Below are 18,737 nucleotides of genomic sequence, written 5' to 3'. Positions count from 1 at the left end.
CTGAGGGCAGCGAGGAAGGGAAGCCCCTTTCTTTGAAGAAGGAGGACATCTTGATCTGGAATGAAAAAACCTCATCCTGAAAACATATACAACAGAGACAGAGGAATTGAGAGAAGGGAATGGCGTTTCTACAAGTAGCAAGTTGGGAAGAAGTATAGTCCAGGTAGCTGTGAGAGTTAGTGGGTTTATATTAGACATCAGTAGATAAACTGTCTCCGGAGATAGAGACAGAGAGATTGAGAAAGGGGAGGGAGGTGTTGGAAATCGACCAGCTAAGTTTGAGGGAATGGTGAAAGTTTATAATAGGCATCAATAGATAAGCTGTCTCCAGAGATAGAGACGAAGAAATTGTGAATCTAATAAACATCAGTAGATAGTTCAACTAAGATAAGAAACCTCCTTGTGCATACATGTGATGGATTCTAAAGGTGCTTGTACTCTTTACTTTTTTTTTACACCCTTCCACCTTCTACCACTCATTTTTGGAGGTCAATATTAAGGGAATAATTAGTTGTTCACTGAACTTGTCATCACTTGGTGGGATGGCTCCCAAATGAAGAGCTGGGTTGAGCATGCAATGATAATGTTCCAAAGAAAGGCATTTGCTCCACTCTACATCTTGCAAGATTGTAGACACAATTTCTAAATGTTGTTTAGTAAATGAAAGGTTAAAAGTTAACCTAATAATCATCATAAAACTAGTGCCCCTTTGATTTCTGACGCAGCTTCATTGATTTTGTTACAGAAACACGGTGATGCAATGTCAAATGGAAAGATCCCCACACACACTGTTGCATTCCATGTTGATAAAGGTAACCATTTATTGCATTTTTCCTTAGCACCTCTTTCCAAACCTTTTTATGCTGACTCAATGATTCAGTTTTATTGATGTTTCTTTGTGTTGCCAACACTGTTGTGGATGAGGCTAAAACAAGCTCCAGTGTAAACCAAGATCCTGAGAGCAGCTAGTGTGATTTGACTGAACTGTACCATGTCACTGTGGATGTTGAAAGAGAAAAACAAAATAAAGTGCAGGATCTGCTGGTTTTAGTTCCTGGACAACACATTCTAAAGACAGTCTACAAAGCCACACAGGAAAAAGTACAGAGCTATTTATTTCCCCAGAAGATATCCATTCACACTAAAATCAGAAGTTAAGCATTTTCCACTCGCATAGGTCAAGAAATTGGACGTTTCCTCCCTGGTGTCCCACAATCACTGTCCTGGGCAGCACCGGCATTATCTCAGAACCCAACAATATGTGTCAGTCTCTAATCAGGGTACTATCTGGGAGTAAATCATTGTGCATGTGACAGTTCTTTAAAATGATCTTTCCAGTAAGAGACTTTTACAAGTCCAAGCTGGTTCCTGGTGCTCACTCCTGACATTCGATGGTCCCTTCTGTCCAATCCAAATGATGAGGATCCTTAGTGATGGATAACACCCTCTTGTCGATGTCTTCTGGTGTGCCTGGAATGGAGCTGGCTGAGTTTATAACTTTAACCCTCACCATGCCCCCTTCTCCGACTACCATTGGAGAGGATGTACAGGAGCCTGCAGACCCACGCTTGATAATTCAGGAACACTCCTTTACCTCCACCGTCTGACTTCTGAACAAACCACAAACCTATTTTTATAATTTATAGTAATCTTATGTATTTGCACTGTACTGCTGCCACAAAACAACAAATTTTACTTCTTATAAGTCATTGATGTAGTTCCAGTGATGTTGTAAAGTCAGCTTTGAGGAAGTAAATAAACACTGGCTGCATGCTTAGGTGAAACTAAAAATCTATTGATTTTGTTCTGAAGAAGAGCATGGAAATTCCAACTATCCATTATTTGTCCCTTAACTTTTAATTACTATAGCAGATGATCTAATCTTTATCATGTCTATTGCCTGTGCGACTTTGCAGTCTGCAAATTGATTAATGCACCTCCTTCTTTACAACAGCAATTCAGGTTTAAATTGATTTTATTGATAAAAATCACTGGACTATGTTAAATTCATCAAACTGCTGTATAAATACAAGTTTTCTTCCTCTTAATTTGCCATAAAATGGAGATTAATATTAGTTTGCTCAGGGAGGCGTAACTCATGAGGTATTTTGCTGGCAAATTTGCCTCATTTCTGCTTTACCTTTGCCTTCCTGCCAAAGTAAAAGAAAGCTTTTCGGTTGGCTTTTGAGTTGGAGCTTTACATGTGGGGAAAGTTCAAAAAAAATTTGAGGCACATCCTTTTGGAAGATTTTGTTTCCTTGATTTGAGTTGAGTTATTGAGGCCTGTAGCCCAAGAATATCCCAGGCCCTTGATCTGAATTAGTTGAGTTGGCTATGCAGCAGCAACCTGAGAAAGTTAAAGGCTACAGCTGTCTCAAAGTAAAAAGGAAGTTCCCTTATTCAATGGATGATCTTCATATACAAGTAAATTACCATAAACACAAAATATTCTGCAGATGCTGGAAATTTTGAGCAACACATAAAATGCTGGAGGAACTCAGCAAATCAGGCAGAATCTATAGAGGGGAATAAACAATCAGAACCTCATGAAGGGTCTCATTGATGGTTCATGCCCCTGTGTAGAAGCTGCCTGACAAACTGAGTTCCTCCAGCATTCTGTGTGTGTTGCGTTGCAAATGCCGAAAGATCTAACGTGTCATATAATTGTTTAGGTACTGTCCATCAACACCTCTATCCCCATCTCTATTTGTCATGCCAGCTATTGCTCAATATTTCAGGTTTTCTGCACCAAACAGAGAAAGAAAATAGTTGTTAATTAAAATTTCAATTTCTGTTAAAACTGCTTGGCACCTAGAACTTCTACAGACACTTAATTGAATCTTTAAATCCTGTTTCAGTCAGATCTTTTGTCAAATGTCCAAAGATTGAATTTTGTTTTGCATGATCTGGTTTTAATTCAGCACATTTGCTAAAGAGTAAGTGATCACCTGAATGATATTTGTTCTGTTACATGCTTAGGAATTGTCTCCTATCCATGTCTTCCAGACTCCGACGTAGAGGACAATTATGAAACAGTGGAGGGAGGAATTAGTTTTCTAATTACTCCGCCAAGTGCAGAACCGGATGAAACAAGAAATGGTAATCTACTTTGTGCACAGAATGGATAAGTAATGGATATTTTGGCTCTTATTTGTGTTATATTTGAAAATTTCAGCCAGTGCATACAGCTTCAGAGAGCTTTCCACAATGTTTTTTTAAACTGCTTTTGCTAATGTCAAATAATTATTTTTTGATGCACATGCACCCATAAATTCACTTTTCTGGTGGCTGTGGCTGAATTATTAGGTTATAATTCAAATCTGAATGGTTATCTAAAAATGGGTAGATCCTACAATGGTCAGTTCTGAAGCCAAACAGTTATACTGGAAGATGCCAACCTGTCATAATTTCCCAAACTCCAGAAATGCTACATGTCAAGCATTACTCCCAAGAACAAAATTCTCCACAGAGATGTGGTCATGTCACATTCTAACTTTCTGATTTCATTACAGCTGTATTGTTTTCTCATGTCAGTGTTTGAGGTGATGTGATTAGATTGGACCAACGATTAACTTGTGAATACTTCAGATATTATCTTGACTAATCTGTTTTTGCAAAACTAAATTAATCCTGCAGGAATCGATAACCCAAGCTTTGCTTCTGAGGAGGATCAGTCAATTATCCATATGACTCCACCGTGGTTGACCAGTGAAGAAACAGTCATTCCGTCTCAGCGGGCGCGTTTACAGCTTCCGAGGAGTCCCAACAACTTCAGGCGCCTTGCACCTTTGCAGCTCAGCAACCGGTCCATTGATTCATTTTTACTAGCAGACATATCGGAGGAGCATCCATTGTCTTTCCTACCCGAATCATCAATGTAATTTCATTATCCACTTTACTCCATTACGTAACATTGCATTTTGAACTTCAGTGGTTTCCATTAATCACAGAACTTGCAAACATGTCAATTATGTAGTAGATTTATTGTTATGAAATAAAAGTGGAGTTGCTGACCAGCTGAGTTAAGAGAAAATAACAAGTAGCCAATAACTGAGGGAGTGACAGATGGGGGGCAAGTGGTAATTCAGAAACAAATCACCATCAAGGAGACAGGTGTAGAATAAAGGGAAATGTAATGAGCTGGAATTACAGCTTTAAAGGGAAAAAATTAAATACAAAGATGATGAAAACTTTTGGAATGAGTTGTAGTGTCACAGAGGGTTGTGTTCTGGGGTAGCTTCTCATCATTGTTTGCATCAAAGGTTTGGACAAAGGACTGGAAATAATGTACAAATAAATGGCCAAGTTCATTTGAAGCTGCAAGTGCGTATTAATAAGTGATGGAATGAATCAAACAGTTGGTCAAGTTGATTGTGAGGAGTTGATTTTAATCTTTTAAAAAGTTAAATTTTTAGGGAAGTATGGGTAACATAAAGGTAGAATATGACAGTTTATTTAAAAACCTCAGATGATTAAACTACTGAGATTTTCGGACAAGTGGTATGACTTTTAAAATACAGATATGATTGTGAAATCCATTTAAAACCTTGGGACTTCGTGTTAAGTCACAGGACTTGATACAGGGTTGGTTTCCAGTATATAGAAAGGATTTTCAGGTACAACAGAAATTCATCTTGTAGCTGCAAGTATGAAGATATACAAATATGAAGTAAAAATGGAAAATGAGGGTTTTTTTTATAGGAGCAGAAAATACCTGAAGTAATTTCACAGAGGCTCAAAACTGAGAAGAAGTGGGACATTTGGAATAGAAACAATTTATCGATTGTTAGTTTAGAGCGAAGGATATATATCAGATAGGCAATAAAGTATAAGATAAGATTTTAGAAATTTTGTCAGCAATAAGGAAGTCTTTATGCTTGAAACACTTTAGAAAAGAATTTTATTTGATTTTGTGTAAATAATATTCAAATCTCTTAAAGCTTATAATTTAACCTATTGTTTAGATCTCTCCTATATGTTTTGATAGGTTATTGAATACAGTCTTACTCCCATTTTCTGTACATATGCTTTTTCTATCCTCATGCTTAACTCTCTAACTTCACTATTTCTTTCAGATCTGTCAATACCTTACGGCTATATTTGAGCAGATTGTATAAGGGCAGCTCATAATGTGCTATCTGGAAGACTGGAAGACCTGCAATTACTTTGGGGTTTTATTGGAATGGGGAAAGGGAGATGTGACCATGACTGCCCAGTCAATGTTCCTCCTCATGTTGTTCACAAAGTTGAGTTAGTCACTTGTGAGAAGGGAACTGTACTCAGTGCCTAGTGCACACTGTCTGATTTGTTGACTGTCCAAAGTGGATTGAGGCCTCTGAAGTGGCTTGAAAAGTTAATCTTGGCACTGACACTCCCTAATTTGCAAACATACCCCTCCAGTTTTATGATGCCATCTAGGAGAGGGATCAACACTTCAAATAACTCATTTGAACAAAAGAGTTATTTGACCACTGCAGATTTTATTTTGAGCACAAGGCTATTAACCTGAATCTTAAGCTGTTGACAAATGATTGTGATCCATCTGCATTCTGCGGGATATGGGAAATGCACCTTTCTATTTCCTCACATCGCTAAGCCTGTCATCACCTAGCACTGTTAGTTTTGGAAGTTTACTGATTAAATTGCCTGTTCATTAACTCTTCACTGAAGCTCTTATTAACTGACTTTATTTTTTTCTCCAGCACTTCTTTAATCACTTTAATTCTAACCCTTCCGATCTGCTGCATATTTCCTTCTGTTTATATCTAGATTCAGCTGTGGTTTGCTATGGAAAAAGTACTGGTCTGAAGTAGACTCTCAATAGTACTAATATCTCAGATTATGAAGTGAACCGAGTTCCTGAAACACTGCAGTATTGTATACAAACTCAGGTGGCTATCAGTTCCACCTTGTTGCTAATTTATGATTTATTTATTATTTTAAATTGTCAAAATCTTGCAGCTTTCTGATTCTCCAGTTTGATCTCATTCAATATCTAGAGCAAACTTTAGGTCCAAAAATGAATTAAAGCTTTTTTCAATCTGATAATGAGGACACAGTGAATTTTTTTTTCAGAGAACACCAAATCCCTCTGCCTTTAGTGGAAAATTGTATTTTGCACAAAGTATAAACTGAGCTTCTATTTAGTGAAGATCTTAGTCTGGGCTACATGCTGTCCAGTCATAAGAAAACTCCGCAAATTTTCAGTGAGTCAAGATTTTTTTTGTCTTTGCCTGAAACAAGAAGAGTTCAGCCGTTAGTCAAAATGTCTTTACTTTCAAGCGTTTACAGGTTTAATATGAATTTAATATTGGCCAGTTCTGAAGATAAGTGGAATATAGTTTGGGGTTAATAAACTGGGTTTGACACTAAAATATTATGATATTGATTTTTGAATAACTATTTGAATAAGACATTCTGAAAGTGCCAAACTATAGGAAATTCTACAAATATTGACAATGTTTTTCTCTTAGTTCCAAAGTGTTTTTCCATTTTTTAATGTTCAGAAAGTTTCTAGAGCACTGATCCTAGGCTCATAACTATACGGCTGGGGAATTCACACTAAAATAATTAAATAAAATTTAAAATTCTAAAGTAAAATCTAGTAATGGTAACTGTGAAGTTAACAGATTGTTACAAAAGCCTACCTTAATTAATTGAAAGGAAGAATATTGGCTATACTTTGCCTAGCCAAAATATGACCCCAGTCCCATTGACTGGTTGGCTCTTAACTACCTCTTCAGTTTAAGGCACTGCAGCTGCAGGAGTCTGAAGCAACACACAATCTGCTGGAGGAATGCCCAATTCTGCCCACTTTCCCCTCTCCTACCTGCCATAGCCTGCCTGTCATCTTTCACCCCTCCTTAGTCTGTCAATCATCTCAGACTCCTCACTCCGTACTCCCCTTGTGCTTTTTACAATGGTTACTGGGCAAATGGAATACAGTGTATATCATGTAATTTGGTAGAAAGAATAAAGATGTCGATTGTTTTCTAAGCGTGGAGCAAATTCAGAAATCATGCACTTCCAGGAGTCCTAGTGCAGGAGTCCCAAAATGTTAACTTGCAGGTTGAATCAGTAGTAAGGAAAGCAAATGTAATATTAGCATTCATTGCCAGAAAACTAAAATATAGAAGCAAAGATGTTATGCTGAGGCTTTATAAGGCATTGGTCAGAGTGTATTTGGAGTATTGTGAGCAGCTTTGGTCTCCTTGTCTAAGAAAGGGTGTGCTGGCATTGTGAAAGGTCCAGAGGAGGTTTATGAGAATGATCCAGGAATAAAAGGGTTAAGAAGCATTTGCTGGCTCTGGGCCTATACCTACTGGAATTTGGAAGGATAAGGGGAAGATCTGAAATCTGTTAAATATTGAAAAGCCACGATAGAGTTGATATTGAGGGGATGTTTCTAATACTGTGGGAGTCTAGGACCAGAGGGCATAGCCTTAGAATACAAGGACATCCCTTTAGAATAGATGACGAGGAGTTTCAGAGGGCAGTGAATCAGTAGAATTCATTGCCACAGATAGTTGCGGAAACAAAATCATTGAGTATATTTAAAGCGGAGGTTGATTGATTCTTGATTAGTAAGAGTCAAAGGTTACAGTGAGAAGGCAAAAGAATGGGTTGAGAGGGATAATAAATCAGCCATGATGCAGTGGCAGAGCAGACTTGATGGGCTGAATGGCCCAATTCTGCTCCTATATCCTTATTTTCTCCCCCTCCACTGATGCAAGGTTTTAACCGAAAGCCGTGATAATTCCTTTCCTCCACAGATGCCATTTGACTTACTAAGTTCCTCCTGTTTGTCGATTGCTGTGTTTTCAATTCAGCAAAAAAATCCCTATTAAATTAATAGATAAAATCCAGGATTGCCCGTAATATCTACATCCCATGAACAAATAAATAAAAGAAGAGGACAAGAGATGAATAATTTGCGAACAGACTGAAGTGTTTTTTTTTCAGTTTTATGGATGATTAGATACAATTTCTTGTTTTCCTATGCTGACTCCTTTGTTTTCTCCTTTGTGCAGGTAACACCAAGACAATCCCAAGTCCCCCTCCATTACCTAGCCCTTCTAACCTGGATGAGAAACTCTTTTCCTGGAAAGATGAACAAGCAAGCCAAAATGATTCAAATGCTGAAAGGCCCTCGAGGGTCTTCCCATCTTATCTCCAGAAGAACTGGGTACAGAACTATTCCTCACTGGAAACCATAGAATCGCAGGTGCCCACTATTTCAGAACATGTAGCTGCACAAGAGGAAGATTCTACTGAAACTGTTTCAAAAGCACCTGTTGATAAGATCAGTGAAGCAAACCTCAATGAAGATGACCAGCTTCTTCGTCCTGACAACAAAGAACTTGAAGCAAAAGTGCAATACACTGAGACAATTAATGAAGAGGCAGAGGACAGTAGTCCAAAGGACCAAGTGGCACAGGAGCAGAAGCCATTGATCAGTAAAGACACTAAGATGCACTCTGCAGCAGCCAAGCGAGTGCAGAATCGCCGTTCTTTCCATCGACCCAAGCCTTTGCGTTACCCAGTTCTCCAGAAACTTGGGTCTCTCCCAGTCTCTTGCCACATTCCTCCTCATTCCTTGGAACAAGAAGAAACACAGTTTTAAGCACAACAGTCCATTGCTTCACCAGCAAAAACATAAAGCCTGTTAATTAGCCAACTATTCATCTGGTTATGCCATTCAAACCTCAGTGAAGGTCCTCAACAGTGCACAAGTATTGATAATTGGAGCAATCCATTCAGAAAGTGATACCTGTCATTTTCTACTTATAAAACACATTTACTTCTACAGGAGTCTTAAGGGAACAAATCTTGAAAATGCAGAAATTTTTCCTCTTCAAATTTTATGGGGGTCATAGCAACTTATTTCAAGATGTTTTTCCATCTTATTCTCAATTTATTATTTTAAGGTATTTCTGGCTTTGTTACCAATTGGGTTTTCATTCTTGTCTTTAAAGTATTTAATTAGAATTAGTGACAAAGTGCGGTAAAACCAATGAGCCATGGAAGTTAACCACCCTGTTATCTCCGGGAGAAATGGGGGTGAAAGGTTTCTTTTTAAAAAAAACTAAAATTTCAGGTGATATTTGGACATATAGTTGATATTTAGGCTGTGAAATTTGATTAAATGTTCACATTTTGGTGACAGTAAAATGAAGGCATATGTAAATTTTTGTGATAGGCTTTAGCAAAGATATGTTTCAAGTTATTTCTTATGGCCAAAATTTGAGAATTATCATCTCAAGCTACAATGGAAGTTAAAATTGTATCATGTGAGTTGAATGGTTTTTTTTAATGCTGTGAGGATTTCAAAATACTTCATCCAAATTGGACTTGTATTTGTGCTTTGGAACACAAGAGGAAATATTATTGTGCACGTGAAATGGGTCTTACTGACTACCAAAAGTAGTTCATGCACTCTTCCCTTTTCTCCACCCATTGTGGTGAAAGGAATCTAGGTATTCTCGCCCAAATATAGCTGCTCTGAAGTTTAACTATTAGTAAGAACCTGATACTAAAACTGGAGAGTATTTGTGGCAGAAATTATTTTTACTCCCTACCCAACCCCAACCCCTCCCCCAACCCCTCCCCCAACCCCTCCCCCAACCCCTCCCCCTCCCCCCCTCCCCCCCTCCCCCCCTCCCCCCCTCCCCCCTCCCCCCCCTCCCCCCCCTCCCCCCCCTCCCCCCCCCTCCCCTCCCCTCCCCTCCCCCCCTCCCCCCCTCCCCCCCTCCCCCCCTCCCCCCCTCCCCTCCCCCCCTCCTCCTCTCCTCCCCTCCTCCCCTCCTCCCCTCCTCCCCTCCTCCCCTCCTCCCCCCTCCCCCTCCCCCTCCCCCTCCCCCTCCCCCTCCCTCCCCCCCTCCCCCTCCTCCCTCCCCCTCCTCCCCTCCCCTCCTCCCCTCCCCTCCTCCCCTCCCCCCTCCTCCCCTCCTCCCCTCCCCCCTCCTCCCCTCCTCCCCTCCCCCCCTCCCCTCCTCCCCTCCCCCCCTCCCCTCCTCCCCTCCCCCCCTCCCCCCCTCCCCTCCTCCCCTCCTCCCCTCCCCCCCCTCCTCCCCTCCCCCCCCTCCCTCCTCCCCTCCCCCTCCTCCCCTCCCCCCTCCTCCCCTCCCCCTCCCCCCTCCCCCCTCCCCCCTCCCCCCTCCCCCCTCCCCCCTCCCCCCCTCCCCCCCTCCCCCCCTCCCCCCTCCCCCCTCCCCCCTCCCCCCTCCCCCCTCCCCCCTCCCCCCTCCTCCCCTCCCCCCTCCCCCTCCTCCCCTCCCCCCTCCCCCCTCCCCCCTCCCCCCTCCTCCCCTCCCCCCTCCCCCCCTCCTCCCCTTCCCCCCCCTCCCCCCTCCCCCCTCCCCCCCCCTCCCCCCTCCCCCCCTCTCCCCCTCCCCACTCCCCTCCCCCTCCCCACTCCCAAGTGCTAAAGCAATACAGATGTCATGGGTTTAACTCACAGTTGTGAGTGCCAATGAAAATAGAGCATGTGAAACAAAGCCAAAGCCATCAAGGTTTAATTTTCCACCTGCCTCACTTCTTAACCCTTCACTCTCCCAAGTCGCTGAAGTTGTATGGTGATTGACGCAAGCTGCATAGCTGTAGAATAATGTTCCAACAAGAGCCAACTGCTGCTTTCTTAAGGCATAAACTTTTAATTAAAAAAACACTTGCCATGTGGAGTAAATGACAGTGAGAATTTGCAAACTATGCAGTTGTGTTCTCCACATTAGTGATATAATATCTCTGGCTTACGATATGAAGTATCTCTAAGTTGCCAAGGTTGAACTCCAGCCTCATGAGATGTGTAGGATTTCACTGAGGTCCCCATCAGATGCAATTAAAATTGGGCATCCATCATAAAAGGAATAATTCAATTCATCTGTATAATTACTCACAGTGTATATTGTACACAACAGAAGTAATTTCCTGCATTATTCAGTGTAAAATAATAGACATTATATGTGAATGATTTATTACTAAGATACTGCCTTGGTAAGCCTGATCCTTTAGTATGTCAATGGTTTTTCAGTTTTTTGTTAGATATTTTATAAATTTCATTTCTTTCACTCCCTTTTGTCGAACAATGGTATACCTTGTCAGTGTCTATTAGAACGCTTCAGTGTGTTGTTAAGTCACACTGTAAATAGCAAGATCTGATGGGCTGAACTTTAAATGCTGGTTCTTTGGAGGTGATGGTACTGGGTAATGATAATGTTTGACTTCAGTGAGGGCTCTGAAGGGGTGCAGGCTCGTTTGTCCCTTTTTACCCCTATCTTCATGTGCCAGCCAATCAAATGTTGTATATATTCCAAATCTGCCAGTTTGATAATGTACATTCATGTCTTTCTCAATTCTGGTTAATTTGTCTTCCATATGTTTTATATTTGTTGATTAATACTGCATTTTGTCTAAAGTTTTACTAGTTCTTGTTGCGAGTAAAAATATATTTTAACTTTAAAATAAAATTTTAAAAGGAAATGGTGGATTTTTTTTAATCCAACAAAACAGCAGCTGACGTAGATGCCAACCTTCAGGAATATGACTAACCTTTGGCATGTGCTGATCACTCTTTCTGATTTAGTTTAGAGTATCTACAATGTAGAAATATTTGTACATTTGTATACAGTGTTACTAAAGTAGGAACAGTCAAACACCTTGGAATTTGGATCATATTTTTCAGTTCCTTTCACTTTAAAATGCCAGGGGTTGAAAAGCTTAAAATTAATACAGAATGAGCGGGCTACAACTCTCCATTGTTAGCCAAGAAAAACAGTCTGACTTAAATATTAAACTGAGATCGCTGACCTTTTGAGTTGGAACGGAACTGTCTGTCAATAGTTCGATGAGAAAATTCAGTATCGTTTGTTGTCTGTTACCTGCTGGAGATTGCATATTAGCCATTTAAGTATGTGTTGTCTCCCTTGATTCAACACTAAACTACAAGTCTGGCAGTTTTAAACTTTGCTCTTGGAATTTTAGCCTTGTGCTGTTCTGATGGTAACATCTTTTGGGTGACTTGCACTCTTGGGTCTCATCTATAGACATACAAAACCGTGTGTTCTGACTAACTTTTGAAGTAACACCACTAAGATGGATAAATTAAAGTTATCCCTGATTTAAAAAAAACATTATGATGATAATGCTAAACTAGCCAAACACTGTTCTTTGGGAGTTGTTGATAGCAAGATGGTAGACTTTATTTTCCAGATTGTGCAAACCTGGAAAGAGCAAATGAACTCAATATTAATCCTCAATATTCCTTTTCAAGGAAATATGGTGGATTGTGAGAGACCTTATGTGGTTCATAAAATCATGAGTAGCATAGGAAAGTAGGGTAGAGTGTATAAAACTAGAGGGCATGTTTAAAGTGAGAGAGGAAAGGCTTAAAGGGGTTCTGAAAGGCAAGTTGTTGCATACAGGGTGGTGGGTAAATAGTCAGTGTGATTACAATTACAACATTAAAGACATTTTAGAAACAGGTTTAATATCACTGGCATGACATTTGTTGTTTTTGTGACAGCAGTACATTGTAATACATAATTAAATCTGAATTATAGTAAGTATATAGTGTTCATGGGTTCAATGTCCATTCAGAAATCTGTTGGAGGAGGGGAAGAAACTGTTCCTGACTCACTGAGTGTGTGCCTTCAGGCTTCTGTACCTCCTTTCTGATGGTTGCAATGAGAAGAGGGCGTGACCTGAGGCTGGGGTTAACGAGAGTACATTTAGAGAGGTTTATGAATAGGAAAGGTTTAGAAGGGTATGGGTCAAATGCAGACAAATGGGAAAACCCAGGAAGGCAGCTGGTTGTAATGGACAAGTTGGTCCATACAACTCATTTCCATGTTTATATCTCCTTTATTGATTCTTTTTTGATAAAGCACTAATTTTATTCTTTAACACTTTTATGTACCCTATGGCAAATGTCATTCAGTCACCATTTCTTTACATTATTAAGTAAATATATAATTCATAACATATTTTCAGTGGTCATGATGAAGGAATTGCCTTTCTTTAGTGGCCTGGTTGATTTTGCTTCTGACTGGACAGTAATTTTGTATCTCATTCTCAGCTCCATCTTACTGCTGTTTGCTTCTGTTTTCACATTAGAGACTGAAGCCTATTTACCAATATTGTGTTAAATTCACCCTCCTTATTTTCAAATCTCTCTAATCTTTCCTTTATAATTATTTGGCATCTTCTCCAGCTCTCAAACCTTTGAAATCCCTGCCTTCCTCTAATTATGGCCTCTTTACCTTCTTCAATTTTCATCAACTATTACCTTGGTCCCTGTGTCTCTTGGTCCCCAACCCTAGAATTCCCTCTTCCAGAATACACTTTCCCACTTAATGCAACCATTGTAAAATCCCAATTGTCTATTTCCAGTTGATTTAGCCCAAGCTGTTTCAGCTGGTTTAACCTTGTCTTATGACACCAATTAAAACCTTTACCCAGGTCAGTAGAACTTGAATGATGAGAAAGGAATTCCATTTCCAGTTAGGGCTTTGTTTTGAAGTTAATGTTTTAACATTAACTTAGTAGACTTTCCCTTGCGTTTAAAACATTTTTACCTGTTTGCATGTGTAATGAATTCCCTGACCATGCCATTCAGATCTGTATCAATGAATTGAGTTCTGAATGATTTGTTTAATGGAGGACTGAGTTAATTATTCTCTGGAATTAGTCCTGTTTCAGCCATCATTCAACCAGCTTGATTAAACATACTTTTTTAAATGCACCACTGCTGCAAATCTCAGACTGGATTGTGTTGCTGGCTGAATTCACACATTCCCTTTTCATCACTTTTAAAACAGATAAAACTCCTGGCAGATATCTTGTTTACAATGGATTAATACTAAGAGGGTGCAGGTGAGATCAATTTGAAGTTTGAACACCTAATCAGGTTCGAGTTTGCCTATTTTGTTGCAGTCTTTGAAAAGTCCTTAAATTGAGTTGTTCTTACAGGAAAACTATATTTCTTTTACTGCTAATGGCATTGTGGCAGCTGTAAAATGGTTTGCACTGTAACAATTTGCATTCTCATTTCAACTAAAGTGCTATTGCACCATATGATGCAGACTGCATTGAAACTGAATGGTATGAGGGATGGTGAGAATTTCCTTACAAAGCGAATGCTTTTCCTTCCAAAATCTGAAAGTGAACGGTTGAAAATCTGGAATTCAAGCTAGTTTTTCTGAGGAAAGTCATGTCAGTGTTGAGTGTTATGCTTTGTAGCACCAAAACAAAACACATTGAAAGGAAACCATGGAGCCAGGAGATTGTGCTCAGTTTTGTTTTTATTTTAGTGAGGTGAGCAATATGACGTGATGGCTTAATAATGTATGCATTTACATACTTTTACATATAACCCACAATGAATCATTTAAACAATGAAGAATTAACAAACAATATATTTACAATGTTACTGAAATATTAGGTCCACAACAATCCTCCTCTTTAGCTGTAAACTCCATCTCAATATAGAATACATCTCAACTTGATATACAGTATACTATATAATACAACTACAATAATAATAAATACTTTGATCCCGAGTGGGAAATTCTTTCACTACAGCAGCATTTAAAAACACACTTAGTGTGCAGACTTAACTAATAAAGTACAGAATAATATACACAATAATGTACCAATGTGCAGTAATTTTCAATGTGCAAAAATGATATATGAAATAATTAAACAGAGACAATTGTACAATGATGTGTGTTCTCCTGTCACACAGAGATAAACTTGTATATGTTTATTGCATTTGGTAGGAAAGGCATCCACAACGTAGTCAATTTTAACTTGTCCCATTTGAAACATTTAATCCCTGGGGAGTATTTCTTACTGTTGTGGGATAATGTCTTTCCTGACAAAAGAGGGGCACTCTGCTTGGCAGGTGAGACTTGAGGCTGTGAAACATTGTCAAGTTCTGGGGCTTCCTCCATGATGGTTGTGGGAATTGACTATGGGACTGCAGGAAGAGGTTCTGACACCTCTGGACACCTTTCTTCTAGATGTGTTGGCATCCTGAACAGTGCATGGCCATCTGCTGATCGATCCCAGGCCACCAGGCAAAGCTGTGAGCTAACGATTTCATTTTGACCATGCCTAGATGACCGGCGTGTGGCTCCTCCAATACTTCAGCCCTCTACATGGGTGGTACAGCAACACTCTATCCCCACATAAGGCAACATCTGTCAAGGCCAAATTCCCTGTTTAGTTGTCCTCTTGAATTCAATTTTTAAATTCTGTCCTCCAAGAAATAGCCGTCTCAGCCAATCACGACCGCAGAATGCTGGCCGTCCTGTTTTTACCACATACAAACCCAATATGGCTTGTTGGTTGCTGTATTTCACTGATATGAATGTGATTCCTGCAGGAGTTATCTTTTCTCCAGTATTAGTTCTTAGATGGATATCTGCCGGCTTCAGTTTAGTACCTTTGAAATGTCATTCAAACTCATATCGTAGAATGACTGAAACAGCCAAGCCAGTGCCCAATTCCATATTAATTAATATGCTGTTCACTTCTAGTATAAACCGTGTTGCTTGTCTTTTGTTAGTTTTCACATGTAAATCTTAAGGCTACATAGTCCTGTGTCACTCTCATCATCAGATTTTTCATAAACAGTCTGTGGTGTTTTTGAAACTGCAGATTTGCTTTTTATCATTTTCTCTTCCTTGTGCAATCCATTTAGTTTCATCTGCCTATCATTCTCTTTGTATGTTTCCCAAGTATTTTGTTGCATTTTCTGCAAGTTTCATCTTTAAATCTGCATTGAACTGGTGCATGTGAGCCCATGCCACAATGGTAACGCAATTTGTTTGGCTAGGCTGGTTTCTGGTTAGATGCTTTCTTCACCAGGCGGTCCCAAAAGCCACTGGTGCATCAAAGTCAATCCTATGGTCATTGTGAATGCAATGTTCTGCTATCGCCGATTTCTCGAGTAGCAGAACATTGGTGAAGGAAGTCATTGAAATAAGCTTAGAGGAAAAGAATTTTAACAAAGTCAAAGGTCTCGCTCTAAGAACTAGAACTTAATTGTAAACAAGGTGGGATGACGGAAACCTGATTGGACGAGGACTGACCAATCAGGATGGACAGATGACGGGGATGTAAATACCACTAGACTAGACATGTCCAGGCATCATCCCTGATGAAGATAGTAGAGTTCATCATTAAAATGTCTTCTAAAATTGATGACTGTGCCCAGCTGGAAGCCCGAGAAGAATTTATTGGCGAAATAAAGTTGTCTTGGAATATTAATAAAAGTGACATCCAATTGTCACAAATCTTACAACCACTATTGTCCTGAGGGTACTGATTTATCTGTTCTTCTGTATTTGTATCATTGTTATTTTCATTGCACCCATTGGCTGTAAAATCACTTGTGATTAATTTTATTGAACGGTAATCTTCTTAACCTGACTCCACCTTCTAAATTAATACTGGCTTCTGCCATAAGTCTGCCTAAGTGTTTGCTGTTGATGTCTCTGCTAGCTGCATGTGTAGATGGACAGTCTGCTGTGATGAATTGCACATGCTGTATTCACTGACCAGTTTGGAGCCAAATTGAATCTTGACACCATTATTTAATTATCAACTCGCATCCTTAAAAGGTGCAAAACAAAATAAATTCCATGGAAATGCATGTACAAGCATATGAAATAGGGGAAGGAGTTGGCCATCTGGCCTATTGTGCCTGCTCCACTATTCAATAAGAGCATGGCTGATCTGGTCATGGAGTCAGCACCATCTGTCTGCCTTTTCCCTATAACCCTTAATTCTTCTAGTGTGCCAAAATGTACCTGTGTCTTAAATAGATTTCATAAAGTAGCCTCTACTGCTTCTCCTTGTCAGAGAATTCGCCGCATTTATTACTCTCTAAGAAAAGCAATTTCTCCTCATCGCTATCCTAAATCTACTCTCCTGCAGCTTGAGGTCAAGTCTCCTAGATCTAGTCTCACCTACCAGTAGGTACAGCTTTCCTGCCTCTATCTTATCTATCACTTTCATTATTTTATATGTTCCAATCAGATTCCCCCCTCAATCCTCTGAAATCCAACTAGTCCCAGACAACTCAATCTCTCCTCATAGGCTAACCCCCCTATCTCTGGAATCAACCTGGTGAACCTCCTGTACATGCCTCCAAAGGCACTATATCTTTCCTCAAGTAGGGAGACTAGAAGTGCATGCAATACTCCATGTGCAGTCTCAGCAGTACCCTGTACTGTTGCAGCATAACCTCCCTGCTTTAAATTCAGTTGCTCCAGCAATAAAGACCAGCATTCCTTGATAACCTATTACACTTGCAAGCCAGTCTTTAATAATGCTTGCATATCTCCAAGTCTCATGGACAACTGCATGCTGTAATCTTACTCCATATAAGTAATAATTGACCAATTTTTCTTCCAAAGTGGATAACGTCACATTTACTGACATTGTACTCAATCTGCCAGACTCTTGCCCACTCAAGTGAGCCCATTTAACTTATCTATATTTCTCTGCAACCTCTGCACAATTTGCTTTTTCACTCAATTTCGTGTCATCAGCAAACTCAGATATACCACACTTGGTCCCCTCTTCCAGATCATTAATGTACTTTATATCGTGAACAGTTGTTGGCCCAGCACTGACCACTGTGGTACTTCACTCACCACTGATTGTCAACCAGGGAAACACCAATTTATCCCAACTCTCCACTTTCCACTGGTTAGCCAATCCTCTCTCCATGCTAAAACGTTACCCTTAGCTTTAAGCATCCTTAATCATAAGTATTTTATGTGGCACCTTATCAAATGCTTTCTGGAAATCCAAGTATGCAAAAAATCCACCTGTTCTCTTCTATCCACTGTGCTCATTGTATCCTCAAATAATCTCTGGTAAGTTCGTCAAAAAGAGCCTGCCCTTCCTGAATCCATGCTCTATCTGCCTTTTGGAATCACTTCTATACAGATGTCTCAATATTTCTTCCTTTATGATAGTTTCAAGCATTTTTCTGACTACAGAGGTTAAGCTAGCTGGTCTATAGTTACCTGCCTTTTGCCCACATGCTAGCCTGTTCCTTCCACATTCTGTTGTAGTCTCCCTTAGAGTCATCAGACACAGGAGCTGAGCCAGCCATTCGGCCTATCGAGTCTGCTCCGCCATTCCATCATGGCTGATTTTATTATCCCTTTCAACTCAAATTTCCTGCCTTCTCCCCATAACCTGTGACACTTTGACTAATCAAGAACTTGCCAACCTTTGCTTTAAATATACCCAATGTCGGCCCCTGCAGATGTCTGTGGCAATGAATTCTACAGATTCACTACCCTCTGGCTAAAGAAATTCTGCGTCGTCTCTGTTCTAAATAGATGTCCCTCTATTCTGAGGCTGTGCCCTCTGGTCCTAGACTCCCCTACTATAGAGAACATCCTCTCCATATCCACTTTGACTTGGCCTTTCAATATTTGTTAGGTTACAATGAGATCCCCCTCATTCCTATAAACTCCAGTGAGAATAGGCCCAGAGCCATTAAAAGCTCCTCATACATTAACCCTTTCATTCCTGGGATAATTTTCGTGAACCACCTCTGGAACTCTCTCCATTGCTGGTGCATCCTTTCTTAGATAAAGCTGCTCTCGATACTCTAAGTGCGATCTGACCAGTGCTTTATAAAGCCTCAGCATCATATCCTTGCTTTTAAGTTCTACTTTTCTCAAAATTAATGTAAAAATTGCATTTGCCTTCCT

At 40.0% G+C, this 18,737-nt stretch overlaps 1 protein-coding gene across 2 annotated transcripts in view; it reads left to right on the top strand.

The window, feature by feature from the left end:
- The window catches only part of LOC140212522 (sodium/hydrogen exchanger 3-like), a 163,781-nt gene extending 154,141 nt beyond the window's left edge, over positions 1-9,640 (top strand). For both annotated transcript variants that reach the window (XM_072283440.1, XM_072283439.1), the window contains exons 14-17: positions 746-812; positions 3,007-3,099; positions 3,637-3,877; positions 8,031-9,640. In XM_072283440.1, the coding sequence (XP_072139541.1) occupies positions 746-812; positions 3,007-3,099; positions 3,637-3,877; positions 8,031-8,034 (405 nt within the window). In that variant the 3' untranslated portion in view covers positions 8,035-9,640. The remainder of the gene's footprint in view (positions 1-745; positions 813-3,006; positions 3,100-3,636; positions 3,878-8,030) is intronic.
- The last annotated feature ends 9,097 nt before the right edge of the window (positions 9,641-18,737 follow it).

This window comes from Mobula birostris, chromosome 19, assembly GCF_030028105.1.
Source record: "Mobula birostris isolate sMobBir1 chromosome 19, sMobBir1.hap1, whole genome shotgun sequence".
Taxonomy (NCBI): Eukaryota; Metazoa; Chordata; class Chondrichthyes; order Myliobatiformes; family Myliobatidae; genus Mobula; species Mobula birostris.
The sequence above is the reverse complement of the archived record's forward strand: the minus strand, read 5'-3'. Positions and strand labels throughout refer to the sequence as shown.